General features: G+C 44.5%; 1 protein-coding gene across 16 annotated transcripts in view; it reads right to left on the bottom strand.

The window, feature by feature from the left end:
* Nucleotides 1–15,000, bottom strand: part of stxbp5l (syntaxin binding protein 5L) — a 136,209-nt gene that overhangs the window by 113,047 nt on the left and 8,162 nt on the right. For all 16 annotated transcript variants that reach the window (XM_085248527.1, XM_085248525.1, XM_085248523.1 and 13 more), the window contains exon 2: nucleotides 1,963–2,060. In XM_085248527.1, the coding sequence (XP_085104653.1) occupies nucleotides 1,963–2,060 (98 nt within the window). The remainder of the gene's footprint in view (nucleotides 1–1,962; nucleotides 2,061–15,000) is intronic.

Raw genomic sequence — 15,000 nt, forward strand, 5'->3', positions numbered from 1 at the left:
ACTTAAGTAAATATGCATGAAGTCGCCCACTTAGGTATAAAAAACAAAGATTCAGGATGAAAACAAAGCAAACAGATTCCACTGGGACTCCAACGTATTGATCACTGTTCAGGATGTACAGAGGCAGACCACACGCTGGGAAACCGACTTCCCACAGACGGCCCACAAACCCACAGTCCTGCAGTCAACAGTGTCATGTGAACATTAACTGTGATCGCTTTAACCAAGCATACATTTCTACATACATTTCAACCAGCCGTAGTAAAACAGCTAAATGAGAGGAAACTAGAGGAGAAACAAAAGGAGAGCGTTACAGAAGATGGCAGGTGAATGTTCAAAGCCTCGGGAGGAAGAGGACGGACACTGAGACAGGCTGTGAAGGACAGATGAAGGGTAAAGTGAATAAATAAAAGCAGAAACGGGGGAAGGTCCACGAGACAGAAGACGACAGCAGGCGAGGCAGATTGAGAAAGGGCAAAATTGAGGAGTGAGACCGAGAGAGAGCCAGAGAGTCTGTGACGGGTCACTCGGGAGCCGAGGGAGGTGTGTGCAGCATGTCAATACAAATGCTAAGTCACTCAAGGGCTTCCATGCAGCTGCAAGCCCAGCCGAGCTCTACTGTCGGGTGTAGGACACAGCAGTGGGGACTAACGGCTAACTCATCTAAACCTGATCTCACCTGAACCAGGTTTAAAGCTTCTCAGCTCAGTTTGATCAAAGATGACAAGCAGATTAAATCAAAGCTACAGCGCGTCCCAATCTGCAACAAACCGAAAACCAGAGACATGGACCCCTCAGGTGTCTGAGAACACAGGTATCTGCTTCAGAGAAAGCCCAGAGGTGAAGGCACCGCAGTCACCTGAGAGAAGATCCAGCTCTGCAAACAAGCAGCTCCGGGCTTCAGCGGGGCCCGGGGATACGATTTTAGGGATAAATCAAACCGTAATTGATTAATCCGCCCATCACTTTATGAGTAAGCGCTGAAGGAGACTGCACACCTGCGCCAAGGCTGAAATCCACAGAAATATCTGGTGGTGTTTTCTTGGATTTCACAAGATCATTTTTCATACTTAATTTCAAATGTATTTGTGAAGGTAGCACGACGTGTGCTAGAAGAACCTGGGTTCAGGTCCTGGATGTAATCTGTCATCCATCCATAACAAGCACACACAGAGCTCTGTTCCTCCTGAATGTGAAGTCTGTAGCAATTACTGAGCCAGCTGCTGCATTTTCTCTTCCTAGAGGTAAAGTTTTAAAAAATCTGATTGGATAAATCTATTTTTATGATTGCGGGACGTTAACGCTTTAATATTTAAATCAAATCTAATACAAAGAAATAATTATGGAATGAAGAACATATTAAAAAGGAAAATGCTGGGATATTGATCGGCTGGAAGAACGGATTCATAGCAGAGATGAAGTATTTGGTTCAGCCGTTAGCTTTGTCAAATAGACACATATTCACACAGCGTCACGTCCACCTCTGACACTCTGGAGCTTTTACGCTTTCTTTCAGCACAGAAACCACTCGGCCCACTCGCACATCACCCCGGCGGGATGTCTGCGTGGCTGCTGCAGCGTCCGTGTTTGGTGCCTCTGCTGGAGGAGGACGCTTGGTGTTAACGAGGGTGTAACATCGTACCTGTGCTGCAGTTACTCGTCCTCCACCATCCCTGTGACCCAGGAGACTGTTGCAGGGTGAGTCTGCAACCAGACAAGTGAGTGACACGAAATGACAGGATAGAAAGAGGAAACAGAACCGGAGGGGGAGGTCAAAGGTCGGAGCTGCGGAGGCCCCTGCTCGGTTTGTACAGGAGGAGAGACATAACACAGTGGGAGCCGCCTGCTTCTGTGGCAGCAGTAAAGTATTTACAGTAAATACATTAAGTCTGTGTTCTGTGTGTGATCAGAGGTCATTGCTGTGTGTGTGGGCGGGGCGAGTGAACAGGAAGTAAAGGATACATTCGTACTCCACCAGATCTCGAACCGATGGCCAGGATCTTCTGCACGGGGTCAAAGGCCAAAGCGGTGGGCTGGTAAGGGAAACCATGACGCACCGTCTGCAAAGAAACACACAGATCATCTTGATTTATAACAGTGATGTCAAACAGGAAGCAGGAAATGCTTCGTTTCAGCGTGACTCCAGCTGCAGAGGTGTGGTTTCAGCTTCAACACGTTTAGTCTCACTTTGAATGAGGTCACACTCTACAACACTGAACTCTTAAACATGACTAATGACACCAAAAGGACTCAATCGTTTTCATTTTTACCACATTTTAACGTGAGCACATATTTTATGTGAACACATTTTGTGAATGATGACAATCATTTGTGTGCCTGCTGCTGTGCTGTTCATTAACTGAACCCAGTAATAACACACAAACACTTGTGACTGCAGTGCTTCTGTTTTCTGTGACTGAGGTTAAGCTTTAAAATGACCGACGGTGAGGGCAGCAGCGAAGAATACGCAGGGCTGCGTGTAGACGCGGCTCGAACTGAGCATCAGAGTGAGGACCAAATGGGATTTAAGTGACTTTGAACATGGTGCTGCCAGCAGACTATTACAGAGTGTTGATCTGCTGGGATTTTCCCACACAGCCATCTCTGAGGTTTACAGAGACGCTTCAGAAAAACAGAAAATATACAGTTTTAGACAACAGGTGAGTGTAAAAGTGCAAAAGTACTGCTGTCTGTCTATCTGTCTGTCTATCTATCTATGTTTAACACTTACATGCTGATGAAACACAGAGGCTTTACAGTAAGTAATGAGCAAGGATGCAGGACCTCTTATTCATACTGTAAATGGATTATGAACTGAAGGAAATTGAACTTGACTCACAGTCAAATACAAAAGCCTGACTTGGCAAAACATGGCTGTCTCTCCCACTCTGAGATGCAGTGCATGCTCTGCAGCTGTCTGCTGTAAGTCATGTTAAATTTCCCAGCAGTGGCTCACTTACAGTAATCTGCTGTGGGGGGATGCAAAGCTGTGGACATCACCAGAGCTGACTGAAAACATGTTTATGGGAAAACTGCAGTATTAGAAAGTAATATTACAGGATGATACAGAATATAAAATAGTTTCTTATTTTTAGCTTTGAATGAGAAAGTTGTTGGGCTGATTTCCTCCAGTTCAGACAAACCGGTGCAACACACACAGACCAAGCTGCATCCTGTAAAGTGTTTACCTCTAAACTCCTCAAAGTGAGTCACAGTGAAAGCCTCTCAGCACACACTGTGGAATTAACACACGCAAAAACACAGGATGCATTGTTTGTCAGAGAATGTGTGGCTGTTACAAAATACATTTCATTTGCAAAACTCTGAAGGAAACTTGCTGAATGATACACTTCCAGTTCTAAATCCACAGTGTGGGTTTTGGCAGCCATTGTTGCCAGACTCAGCAGAGTGTGATGAGAACCAACGCTCACCAACCAGAGAGGGAGTGTGTGTTTGTGTGTGTTTGTGTGTGTTTGTGAGACGTATCCTAAGGTCGCTATCCGTCACACAAGCAGGGTCGGGTTCCACGCCGCGTCCAGCCTGCGAGTAAGAAACAATAAGTGTCTTGTTTCTTTATGTTGTTATGGGTTCTTAAGAATGACACCATTACTTGAAGAGAAGGTATTTTATCGAACTGTGGTTCACATGTAAACAAAGCTTCGCCATCACAGTCTACTCAGAGGTAACTCCCTCTGCTCTCTAGCTCCCCCTGCAGTCTAGGAGTATTAACAACATAAAACATGATACTAGGCAAATAAGGATTTGCTGTTATCATTACATCTTCCTTTTTTTTCAACAATAAAATAACATACCTACTTTCACAAACATAAACAGTCTCTATTTGTTTTTTACTTGTTAAACCAGGCTTTATCAAAGTAACGTTAACAACACAACTAGTTTTCAACAATTATGGTCCATTCAACACTAGTAACCAAACATAGTGAAACTTGCATAGATACTATGACATCATCTTCCAAACAACATGTCAACACATTACATCTGTTCAATCAGTCTCATAGGTGGCTTTACTTGTCTTACAGATCTTCTCAGTGTTTGTTCTTGTGTATGCATAGGTGTTTCAGGTGATAGTGTCTCATGTGTGTGTTGGAGTTGTTCAGCAGCCTCCAACCTCTGCTCCACTACTACTGGTCCCTTAAGAAGATCTCGGCGATTTCTTCTCAGCATAGCTCCATCTTCTCTCTGAATGATGTATGATCGTGGTTGATCTTTCCTTAGAACAGTTGCTTTCTGTGCCCATGTGTTGGTTTTGTCTTTGAATCTCACTTGATCCCCAGCATGCAGTTCAGGTAGGTTTTTTTGTTCCTCTGTCATAATAGAACTTCTGCTTTGCTTTTTGTTGCTCCTTAAACTTCTTCACGCTGTTTCCCTCTTTTGTTTTAAGCAGATTATCCTGAATGGGCAGGTTTGATCTCAGGCGTCGTCCCATAAGAAGCTGTGCTGGTGACATACCACACTCAAGTGGTGTTGTGCGGTATACTAGCAGGCTTTGGTAGAAGTCAGCACCACTGTCTCTCGCCTTACTCATCAGCCTCTTCACTGTTTGGACGGACTTTTCCACTAGTCCATTAGATTGTGGGTAGTGCGGGCTTGATGTTGTGTGAACAAAGTCCCATTCCTTGGCAAACTGTCCAAACCTAATATTGGAGAATTGTGGTCCATTGTCTGTGAACACTTCACTTGGCACACCGTGTCGTGCAAATACAGCTTTCATAGAGGTGATTACAGCCTCTGCTGTTGTTGTTTGCAGTCTACATACTTCCGGATACAAAGAGTAGTAGTCTGTGACTGCAATATAGTCCTTTCCTCCAGACACAAAGAGGTCAGCCCCCACTTTCTGATATGGTCGGTCTGGCACTGGGTGCGGCTTTAGTGGCTCGGCAGGATTGCTTGCTTGATATGTCAGACATGTTGAACAGTTTGACACTTCATTTGTCACATCCTGATTAATCCGTGGCCAGTACATCACCTCACGTGCTCTCCTTTTACATTTTTCCATGCCTAGATGCCCTGCGTGTATCTTTTTGAGCATCTCTCCTCGCAGGCTCTTTGGGATGACAATTTTACTTCCCTTGAACACCACATCATCCACTACAGACAGTTCTGCTCTGCAGTTCCAGTACTCATGAATAACAGGTGAGCAGTTTTGCTTACAGCTGGGCCATCCATCTATGATGGTTTTGCGCAGTGCTTGTAACGTTCCATCTTTGCTTGTCTCCGTTCTGATGAGCTCCATCTTCCCTTCTGCGACAGGAAGTGCACTTGTGACCATGCTCACATATGCTCTTACATCATCATCCATCTTGGTGTTCGCTGGCTCATTCGGATCAACAGCTCGGGATAATGTGTCAGCTGTGTACATCAGCTTGCCAGGTGTGTACATCACGTTAAGCGTGTAACGTTGCAGCCGGATCATCATTTTTTGGATTCTCAGTGGACAGTCATTTAGTGGTTTTTGGAACAACGCTATCAGTGGCTTGTGGTCAGTTTCAACACTGATGGCCTGCCCAGACACAAACTGGTGAAATCTCTCACAGGCGTACGTTATGCTGAGCAGTTCTTTTTCAATCTGTGCATATCTTGTCTCTGCGTCTGTCATGGATTGTGATGCATATGCAACAGGCTGCCACTCATCATACTTCTGCAGAAGAACAGCTCCAAGCCCACTCTGTGATGCATCTGATGAGATCTTAATAGGTCTCATTGGATCATAAAACTTCAGAACTGGTTCCTTTGTAAGCAGATCTTTCAAGTCACGCCATGCTTTCTCATGTTCATGATTCCACTCCCATTCGATTCTCTTTTCAGTTAGCTGTCTCAGTGGCGCCATTTTTTCTGAGAGATTGGGTATGAATTTTCCCATGTAGTTTATCATGCCATTAAATCTCTGCACATCTTTCTTGCATTGCGGCCTCGGCATGTTTTCAATTGCAGACACCTTTTGAGGATCTGGTCTGATGCCTTCACTGCTCACGATATCTCCAACGAATGTCAGTTCCTTCGCCCCAAGCTGACATTTCTCTTTGTTCAGCTTCAGATTGGCTTTTCTGGTTGCTTCAAGAACATTTCTCAGTCTCATGTCATGTTCAGCTTTTGTGCTACCCCACACAATGATGTCATCCATTGACGTGTCGACTCCTTCCAGGTGTTCATAGATCATGTGTATTGTCTTGTGATACACCTCAGGTGCTGAAGCAATGCCAAACGGCAGTCGCCGGAATCTGTACCTGCCAAATGGGCTGTTGAACGTGCACAGTTTTGAACTTGCTTCGTCCAGCTTCAGTTGCCAAAATCCTGATGAAGCGTCTAGCTTGCTAAAGTACTTCGCTTTTGCAAACTGTGACATTATCTCTTCTCTTGTAGGTAGTTTGAAATGTTCTCTCTTTATTGCTCTATTCAGATCTCTAGGATCCATGCAAACTCTGAGCTTTCCAGTCTTTTTCTCCACAATAACAAGAGAACTCACCCACTCCGTTGGCTCATCGATCTTTTCAATCACTTCCAGGTTTTCCATCCTGTCCAACTCGGCTTTCAGTGGCTTTTGTAGAGCAAATGGTACTTTGCGGCATGGATGAATGACTGGTGTTACACTTTCATCGACTCTGATTGTGTGTTCTCCAGCAAGGCAACCAAGTCCCTGAAATAGGTCACCATATTCCTTCATCAACTCATTATAGTCCATGTCATCATCAGTTTCCACAACGAGCACTCTTTTCACTAGGTTTAGACTCTCACAGGCATGTAACCCTAGTATAGGCTGCACAGTCTTCGGCACCACAATGAATGTTAGCGTGTGCTCCTTGTCTTTGTGTGTCACTTTAACCATGCATTTTCCTTTCACAGGTATTTCTGCACCTGAGTATCCACTCACTTTCACCTTCGTTGCATGCATTTTAGGTCTAGGTCTGATTTTCTTGAACTCTGCTTCTGATATGACATTCACTTGAGCTCCAGTATCCAGCTTGACTTTCATGAGTGTGTCATTCACTTTGAGTGTCATTATCCAGTCCTTTTCACCTGTCTTATTGTCTGTCACTGCAGCTACATAGAGTTCCTCTGTGTCTTCTTCATCCACAGTATGGACTGCACTTTGTTTCAGGGTTTGAGCTTTGCAGCACCTAGCATAATGGTTATTTTTGTTACATGTATTGCATCTTTTCCCATATGCTGGACATTTTTTAGGAGGATGTTGCATTCCGCAGCGACCACAAGTCTTTTCTCTTCTGTCCCTGTTTGCTGGCGATTTCAATTGCAGTTTCATTTCAGCGGCAGCACTCTCCTTTTTGACTCTGTGTGTGTTCTTATTCACAGCATCCACTCTGCAGCTGTCACTAAGCAGTTCTTTAGCTTGTGCCCTCACCGTTTCAGCTGCTCTGCACAGTGTTAATGCTTTTTCCAGGTCAAGATTTTCCTCTCTCAGTAGCCTCTCTCTCAGACCGTTGTCTGGAATCCCACACACAAGTCTGTCTTTTATCAAAGAATCTGTCAGTCCTCCAAATTCACATGTTTTACTCCTGTTCTGCAGCTCTGTGACATACTGATCTATTGTCTCCCCTGTCTTCTGTACACATGTGAAGAATCTGTGCCTCTCAAATGTCACATTTCTCTTAGGTATGCAGTAAGCCTCAAACTTTTCCATTATTTTATTCAGCTTCATTCCGTCACCATCAGTAAACGTGAAGTTATTATAGACTTCCAGTGCCTCATCACCCACTATATGCAAAAACACTGACGCTTGCTTTTTATCACTTGCCTCGTCAAGTCCAATTGCTGATAGGTACAACGTGAAACGTTGCTTAAATCTTCTCCAATTTTCAGCCACATTTCCAGTCAACTGAAGAATCGGTGGTGGGTGTAAGCCGTCCATGCTTACGTCGCTAGGTCTCTTTTCTCTCCCTCGGCGAGTTAGCTACACTACGTTCACTGCTAAGCTGATCCGTCGGTACTGCTATATTGTAGTCCGTTACCTTTCTTCAAGTCCATCTTCTGACACCATGTCTTGTTTCTTTATGTTGTTATGGGTTCTTAAGAATGACACCATTACTTGAAGAGAAGGTATTTTATCGAACTGTGGTTCACATGTAAACAAAGCTTCGCCATCACAGTCTACTCAGAGGTAACTCCCTCTGCTCTCTAGCTCCCCCTGCAGTCTAGGAGTATTAACAACATAAAACATGATACTAGGCAAATAAGGATTTGCTGTTATCATTACAATAAGCTTTTGATCTAAACAGACGTTTTGTGAATCAGCAGTTTCATTTCATTTGCTCTGAATGACGTTTAAAAAATAAAGGACAGTTCCACAGTTTAGTGTTCAGATCACAGCACGCAGCAGCTGACGACCTTTGTATTTCTAATGATTCTGCCACCTGTTTTATGCAGTGCAGAAACACTCACTGGGGATGATGATTAATATAATGAGTTTTCATTACTTCATGCTTCACGGTCTATCCCTAACCCGTCTTTAACTCTGACGTCATTAGCCGTGCCTGGGCCCAAACTCCGCTTCAGGTCCCAAAGTCAAACGAACACTGAAGCATCACTGAGAGTTACAAACTGTCTAAATTCTTTCACCTTTAATAAAATGATCAGCGTTGCTGCTTTACCAGGTGTAACAATTAAGTTTAACATCCAGGCATCCATGAAAACAGGATTTATTAAGTTTAACAGAGTTAGAAGTTAGCAGGAAGTTAGCTCGCTAGTTAGCTAAACATGATATAGCATGTTCTGACTGAGAGATTTCTGAAAAAATTCAAACGTACAGCTCTGCTGTCACTTCCAACATAAATGAAGACAGAAAACTAAACAGCAGTGACGTTTGTAGGGTTACTGAAGTTGGGCTAGCTGCTATATAATGATGTGCTACGTGACTGCTAGCGACACAGCTATGTTAGCATAGCATAAACACAGTGAAGCTGGAGGATGAACGCTAACTTTTTTCCACACGATAAGTTAACGTGAGGGTTCCTGATGGTTAGAGACAAATGCAATCGCATGGCAGGATGCTGTAAACGGACCAAACTTCAGTCAGGAGAACAACTGAGATAATCCATCCACAATACGAGGTTAGTCATTCATATACTGCTGCAGGGGCTGGAGTTACATCGCAAGGGTTAAAATCTGAGCTTTAAAATGAACAGTGGTGGTAAAAACCGAGAGAGGCCGACAGGGATCACTGACTGTTTTTTTTTTTTGTTGTTGTTGTTGTTCAGATTAAATAGAACAAGATACAAAACATGTTAAAAACACAACAGTCTTAATAAACACAGTAGTTTGGGCCCAGAAGCAGGGCTCATATGTCATCACTTAAAACCCGATAACTGTTGACATGAAAGCTCTCACAGGTACCTGAGCCTGTGCTCATTTCTATACAAACGTTCCCACTAAATACATTTTTCCATTATTTAAGTCCCTCTTTAATAACAGCTACCACATGTACTGCTGAGTGTGTGCGTAACTCTGAAATAACAGGGCTGCTGATGCTTCTGAAGGCACTGAGCCGTGACACTCGGATATGCACCATAAACTCCAGCAGCAGCACTCTCACACGCATGTTCAATGACTTAAGCTACTTTGAAAAACAACGGCTTGGAGATTGTAATTCTCTGCACAGGCTGCTAACATCAGGAGCTCCAGCTCAGCTGTCCCATGCCCTTAATTAGTCAGAGATGTTTGTTAAAGCTTTTTATTGCATGAATAGTTTATCCTCTTGACGTCGAGGTTAAATGATTTTCTTTTACCTCCCTGTAAGGTCAAGTTTAACACCAAGCCTTAGCCAGCCAGTCGTTCTACGAGTGACGCCTTCAGAACAATACGACACTGACATATGTTCACCCTCCTGTAGAGCTGTAGACGATCCTGTCAGTGCTATTTAAATGCTTAAAATCTCAGCTATGGTCATGGCGCCTCTCCAGTGGCAGTCCTGTTACGGTACAATTCTGCTGGGAAGCCTCAGATCATTCGTGTCCCGTTTGCTTTGACACAGCACTGTTGCACACTAAGAACTTCCCCCATGAAAGCTTCCTCCAGCGGGACAATGTGCCATGCCACTCCACAGAAAAATCCTCAGTAACGGCTCGAGAAGCACGACAAAAAGCCCGAGGCAACGACACAGCCTCCAAAGTCCCCAGATCCCAGTCCAATCAAGCATCAGCTCGAATCTCAGGAACTACCCCGATCCACTGAGGCCCCGCCCACTACCCCGAGTATCTGACTCCAGGAAAACCCTTAGTTCAAAACTCTGAAGGCCACAGCTGCATTAGGTAATCCTACAGTGACGTGCAGCACACACCTATTTACGTCTGCAGTCTGTGAGTAAAACACACACCAGTTAAATTAAGAAGAGAGAGTAAACAAACCCTAATTATTACAAGCATGCTCATGCTGTGGATGTAGGCGAACACATGCATGTGTGCACGCAGCGAGCAGCGAGTATCTGAGGACCACCTGCAGTACATCTGTGTTATGGCTGCCAGAGGCGACATTACATCAACTCCTGTCTCCATCCACCCTCCTCCCCGCTCCGCTCTCTCTGATGTCCACACAAACACAACCTTTATGCACGCTAGCGTGATGTTCAATCGCATCACCCTCTGCACGCATACACCCCCCACCCCCGAGACTAATACCACCTCATGCCACCCACGAGCCTCTTTCTCCACACAGCGTTCAGCTGCAGAGCTGGTCTAGACCCCTGTTTCTATAAATAGCAAGCAGCACCCAACACTGCCAGCCAATTGTGCATTGAGCAGCTATGTCTCCAAATACGGATCAACACAGAGAAGCAGCACGGGATGTTTCCGATCTACATGTGACTACAACATAAAGGCGCTACGCTGCTAATTTTGTGGAGCTCAGTGTGCACGAGATAAATAAGAGTAACACGTCAGCTCTCCTCTGCTTCTCAGTCATTAGCAACCACTAAGGTACAAAAGCTAGCTAGCTTCTCAGTTTAAGCCAGCACCGACCTTGTTATTGATAACCATCATCAGCTCAATATTGCATTACATCAGCTCAAGCTAATTATCATAAATGTCACAAGCAGCTGAGTGAAAAGTAAACAAGTGGTGTGATTAACATGGACACGCTGTGTGTGGCCTGCGCAGCACTGACCGCAGCGCTCGCGGGGATCGTGTGTGCTGAGACACCAACAGCAGCAAAATGTTTTCAGTCCCTGAACAAAGTTATTATTTTTGGAGACTCGGGGTATAAGGTACATAAATTCAGATTTCACAGCCGAATGTACGACTATTTTGTTCACGCGTCGTCTGACAAATGACCTCCGGAAAATGGAGTTAGGACATAAAAATAGCAGAATCAACAAACCCGAGCAGTTCCTAACAACCAGCACAGAAAGTGTGCATGTGCTCATATCTGCCACTCTGCTTTAGACACATCAGCGTCACAGGGCGCCATGTGGAGCGCTGCCCCACCGTTTCTCTAACTTTAAAAACTCACTGCTTCATCAGTTCATTAAGCAGCACGGCAGCATCACCGAGGACCCGACTAATGAGTCATGCATTAACCAGACGCTACACCCTGATTGTGATGGTGCTTGGATACATTTATTGACACAAGGAAATCGCATGGGGAGCTTTGCACACGGCTCACGAGTAAATGGAGGAAGTGATGGAGAGGCCACTTGTGATGTGCAGTTTGAGGCGAGAGCTCTGACAAGTGGTGAATAATACATAGAGAGAGTAGTATGTGAGCAGGCAGCAGAGGAAGGCAGAAGAAAGAGAAGTGATAAGAGAAGCACCGTGCACACAGGAGGTCACGTCTCTGTGTTTCTGTTGTCACATCTGAGGTTGAATAAAGTTTTTATTCACTGTCCAAAATTTTCAGTTTTAATTTAATCATTGAAATGTTCAGTGTTAGCTTAGTAAATTACTCTGATTACATTAGTTTGCTTAAATATCTATTGGCTGGAGTCACATAGGTATGTTAGACTCCTCCCATTTTTAGTAAACAAAAAATGGGCGGAGTCTCAGTTTTCTGTTAAACTCTGTGCTAACTGGCCTCAGACTCGTTTGTAAGCTAGCTTAGTTCATGGCTGATCTGGTCTCTGGTCTATTTTTGCGATGAAAAAACTTAAAAGTACCTTTTTTTTATTAAAAAATGTCTTTTTCTCTCTTGTGGGGCACTTTCTGAGATAGCCAAACAACTCAAAGGCGTAATCTACGGTGGCCCTGAGAGGTCAAACACAGCGCAAACAGAAAACAGAAAAATGCTGCAAACGCACACTGAACACAGCTGAAGTGTTTCTGGGGACGAGATAACGGGACGGACCGGCTGCAGAAGTGACAGAAAGCGTGAAGGATGGCGGCGCCACACTTTAATGAAGCAGCGTTGTCTTCGAATCACATGATTCTCGTGGTTCAGGTTGTCAAACTGATCTTATAGGTTAGAATGAAGAATGAAGCCGAGGTAAACTTTACTGTTTCGTTCCTGTTACGTGAAACTGTGGTGAGATTCAGTCGTCTCATCCACTGCAGAGAAACAGTTTCTTTTAATATTTGATTCTTTGAGGGATTTTCTTCTTTAATTTTATGACATGATAGACTAGCTTCTTGTTTTTCACGGGTCAAAGGACCGACTGCAACCATGTTAGAACTGAATGTACGAGCAGGCAAACGTGTCATGTGGCCGCAGTAATCGGGACACACGAGTCCTGTTGTGCCTGAGAAAGATTTCATAATTACAGGTTATTATATCTTGGCTGGTTTTGTTTGGTAAACACAACAAAGATGCTGTTGCTACATGCTGAAACCTTGATCTTAAAAACCAAACGCTGCTCTGTAATTAAAAAACTGGCATTAACAGTGAATGGCCTCTCCGTGCGCAGAATCTTTTATCGATGTTTCTGCCCAAATTAGTTTGACTTTGCTTGAAACTTCAAGATCAAAAGTTTTGAAGCTTTTAGTAAGAAGCCGTGTTTTATGCAGATGTTTATATTGATTTAAAATGGAGCGCAGCAGCTGTTATTAGGAAAAAGAACTGAACTGAAGGCCTGCACGTCACAGGAAATTACTCGAGATCAATGAAGCCCACACTCAGCTGTGATTTAAAATTCAAATTGGAGTATTTCAGCGCTCCCGTGGCAACACTGTATGCAAATCCATAAGGCCGAATCAATCCTGAATTACATAACTGGCCTGGTTGAAGCATATCAGCTTTATAATCAAGCCAGAGATTTCAGAGCTTTTAATAAACACCTCATTAAACAAACCAACAGGAAAGGATGTGAAATTAGCAGCTGCTGGAAGCACAGTTAGAAGCATGTCTGACTGCAAAGGTTACGAACTCCTTGCACATACAGCTCGTCCCGTGTGCTGCCCTTGTACATACAATTAGTTCACGTGCATCACCCAGGTGTTGTAGCACCTGTCCCCTCCGGCTAATGTCACCATGACAGACAGCAGTGCAGAGGAACGTGTCACAGTCTTCCGCACCAATTTACTTTACAGCGTCAGAGAGACCATCAAACAAACACGGATCCACGTGGGCTTCCCCACCAGCGAGATGTTTCCAGCGTGCTCTGAAATTCCTTTGATCCTGTCGGCTGAAAATAAAGGCTGAGCTGGGGGGGGGGGGGGGGGGGCTGTATGTGGGAAACAAGCATGAAAAAGACAGTCGTTACAAAACACACCTGAACCCAGAGAGTCCTGCCTGTGATCGACACATCAGTGCTTCCTCAACTCTGAGATATGAATTCTTATTTTTAGTCTTTGAATTAAAAATAGTTGCACAGAATATCGAATATACAGTAATATTCTAAAAATAGAGAAATGTATCTTAACACAGCTGCATCTCTTTGGTTCCACATCACTGAACAGATATCAGGTCATAGCAGCTTTCAGAGCTTCTGAAGCCAGATCCGATTCTGCACCTGAGCACATTCCTTCTGTTTGCTGTGAAAAGCATCGAGCAGACATGACGTAATGGCACATAAAGAGTGAGAAACAGATCCGTTTCACAGCAGCGATAACCACTACCTCCAAATGTGCCAGCTGAGGACGTCAGCTCACTGACAGGATCCAGCGCGAGAATCACTGCTTTGCACCAAAAACAGAAAACTGTGGCATGACCAGCTTTTCATATCCAGCGTCTCCTGCAGGCTCTGTTTTCCATGAACAAAGTGATTGAAGGATTTCAGAGTGTGATTCTGCATCATGCTGAAAAGCCAAACAATGAGGGGACTTTCATTCGTCACTTAGAGCGAAGCTGATCTAATAAGCACTTCCTCTATCCACTGTCTGCACGCGCAGAGCTCGGTGCACAGGGCGAGGATGCTGAGTGAGAGCTCAGGAAAATGAAAATGAATGAAGGACCTGCTGACGGTGAAGAGCAGGCGTCAGTGTGCGGGGGGGGGGGGGGGGGGGTGCTTATATGTTTGCCTTTGTCTGTGTGTCTTTATATATCTGAATCTGAATCATTTGTGTGGGGGGCATGTGATTATGTGCACATACCCACACAGATCCACGTGGAACCATCTTTGCTTTCCTAACTCGGCCCCTGCATTATGTAACGTCAGCCTCCCTGTGAGGGTCGGGCTGGTGTTTTAAATCTTTTCATGAACTGTGTACTCTCAGAGGTTTGTCCTGATGCTTCGTGCTCTGGATGTCTTCCTGTGTCTTTGTCTTCTTCTTATTTCCTCTCTGTGTTTGTTCTATTATTGATGCAGTTGCTGCTGTGACAGAAGGGTTTCTATCATTTTAACCTTCCTAGTGTGTGCGTGTGTGTGTGCGTGTGTGTGTGGGGGGGCTCCTCTCTTGGTACGAACACATGCGTTAGGTGATTCTAAATCATCTGTGGGTGTGATCGTCGTCCTTCTGAGAGTGTCAGTGTGGTGACCTGTCCGGGCCTTTGACCCCGACGACAGCTGGGATGTCTGTCTGATGACTGTAGAGCTTCATACAAGTATTTACTTCCTTACAAGCAAGCAGTGTGCTGACAGCAGCTTACGGCTCTCTGATATCTGGC

The sequence above is a fragment of the Mchenga conophoros genome, linkage group LG16 (assembly GCF_057382185.1).
Source record: "Mchenga conophoros isolate Kocher_MC1m ecotype Shallow Benthic linkage group LG16, M_conophoros_male_GT1.1, whole genome shotgun sequence".
NCBI classification, from domain to species: Eukaryota; Metazoa; Chordata; class Actinopteri; order Cichliformes; family Cichlidae; genus Mchenga; species Mchenga conophoros.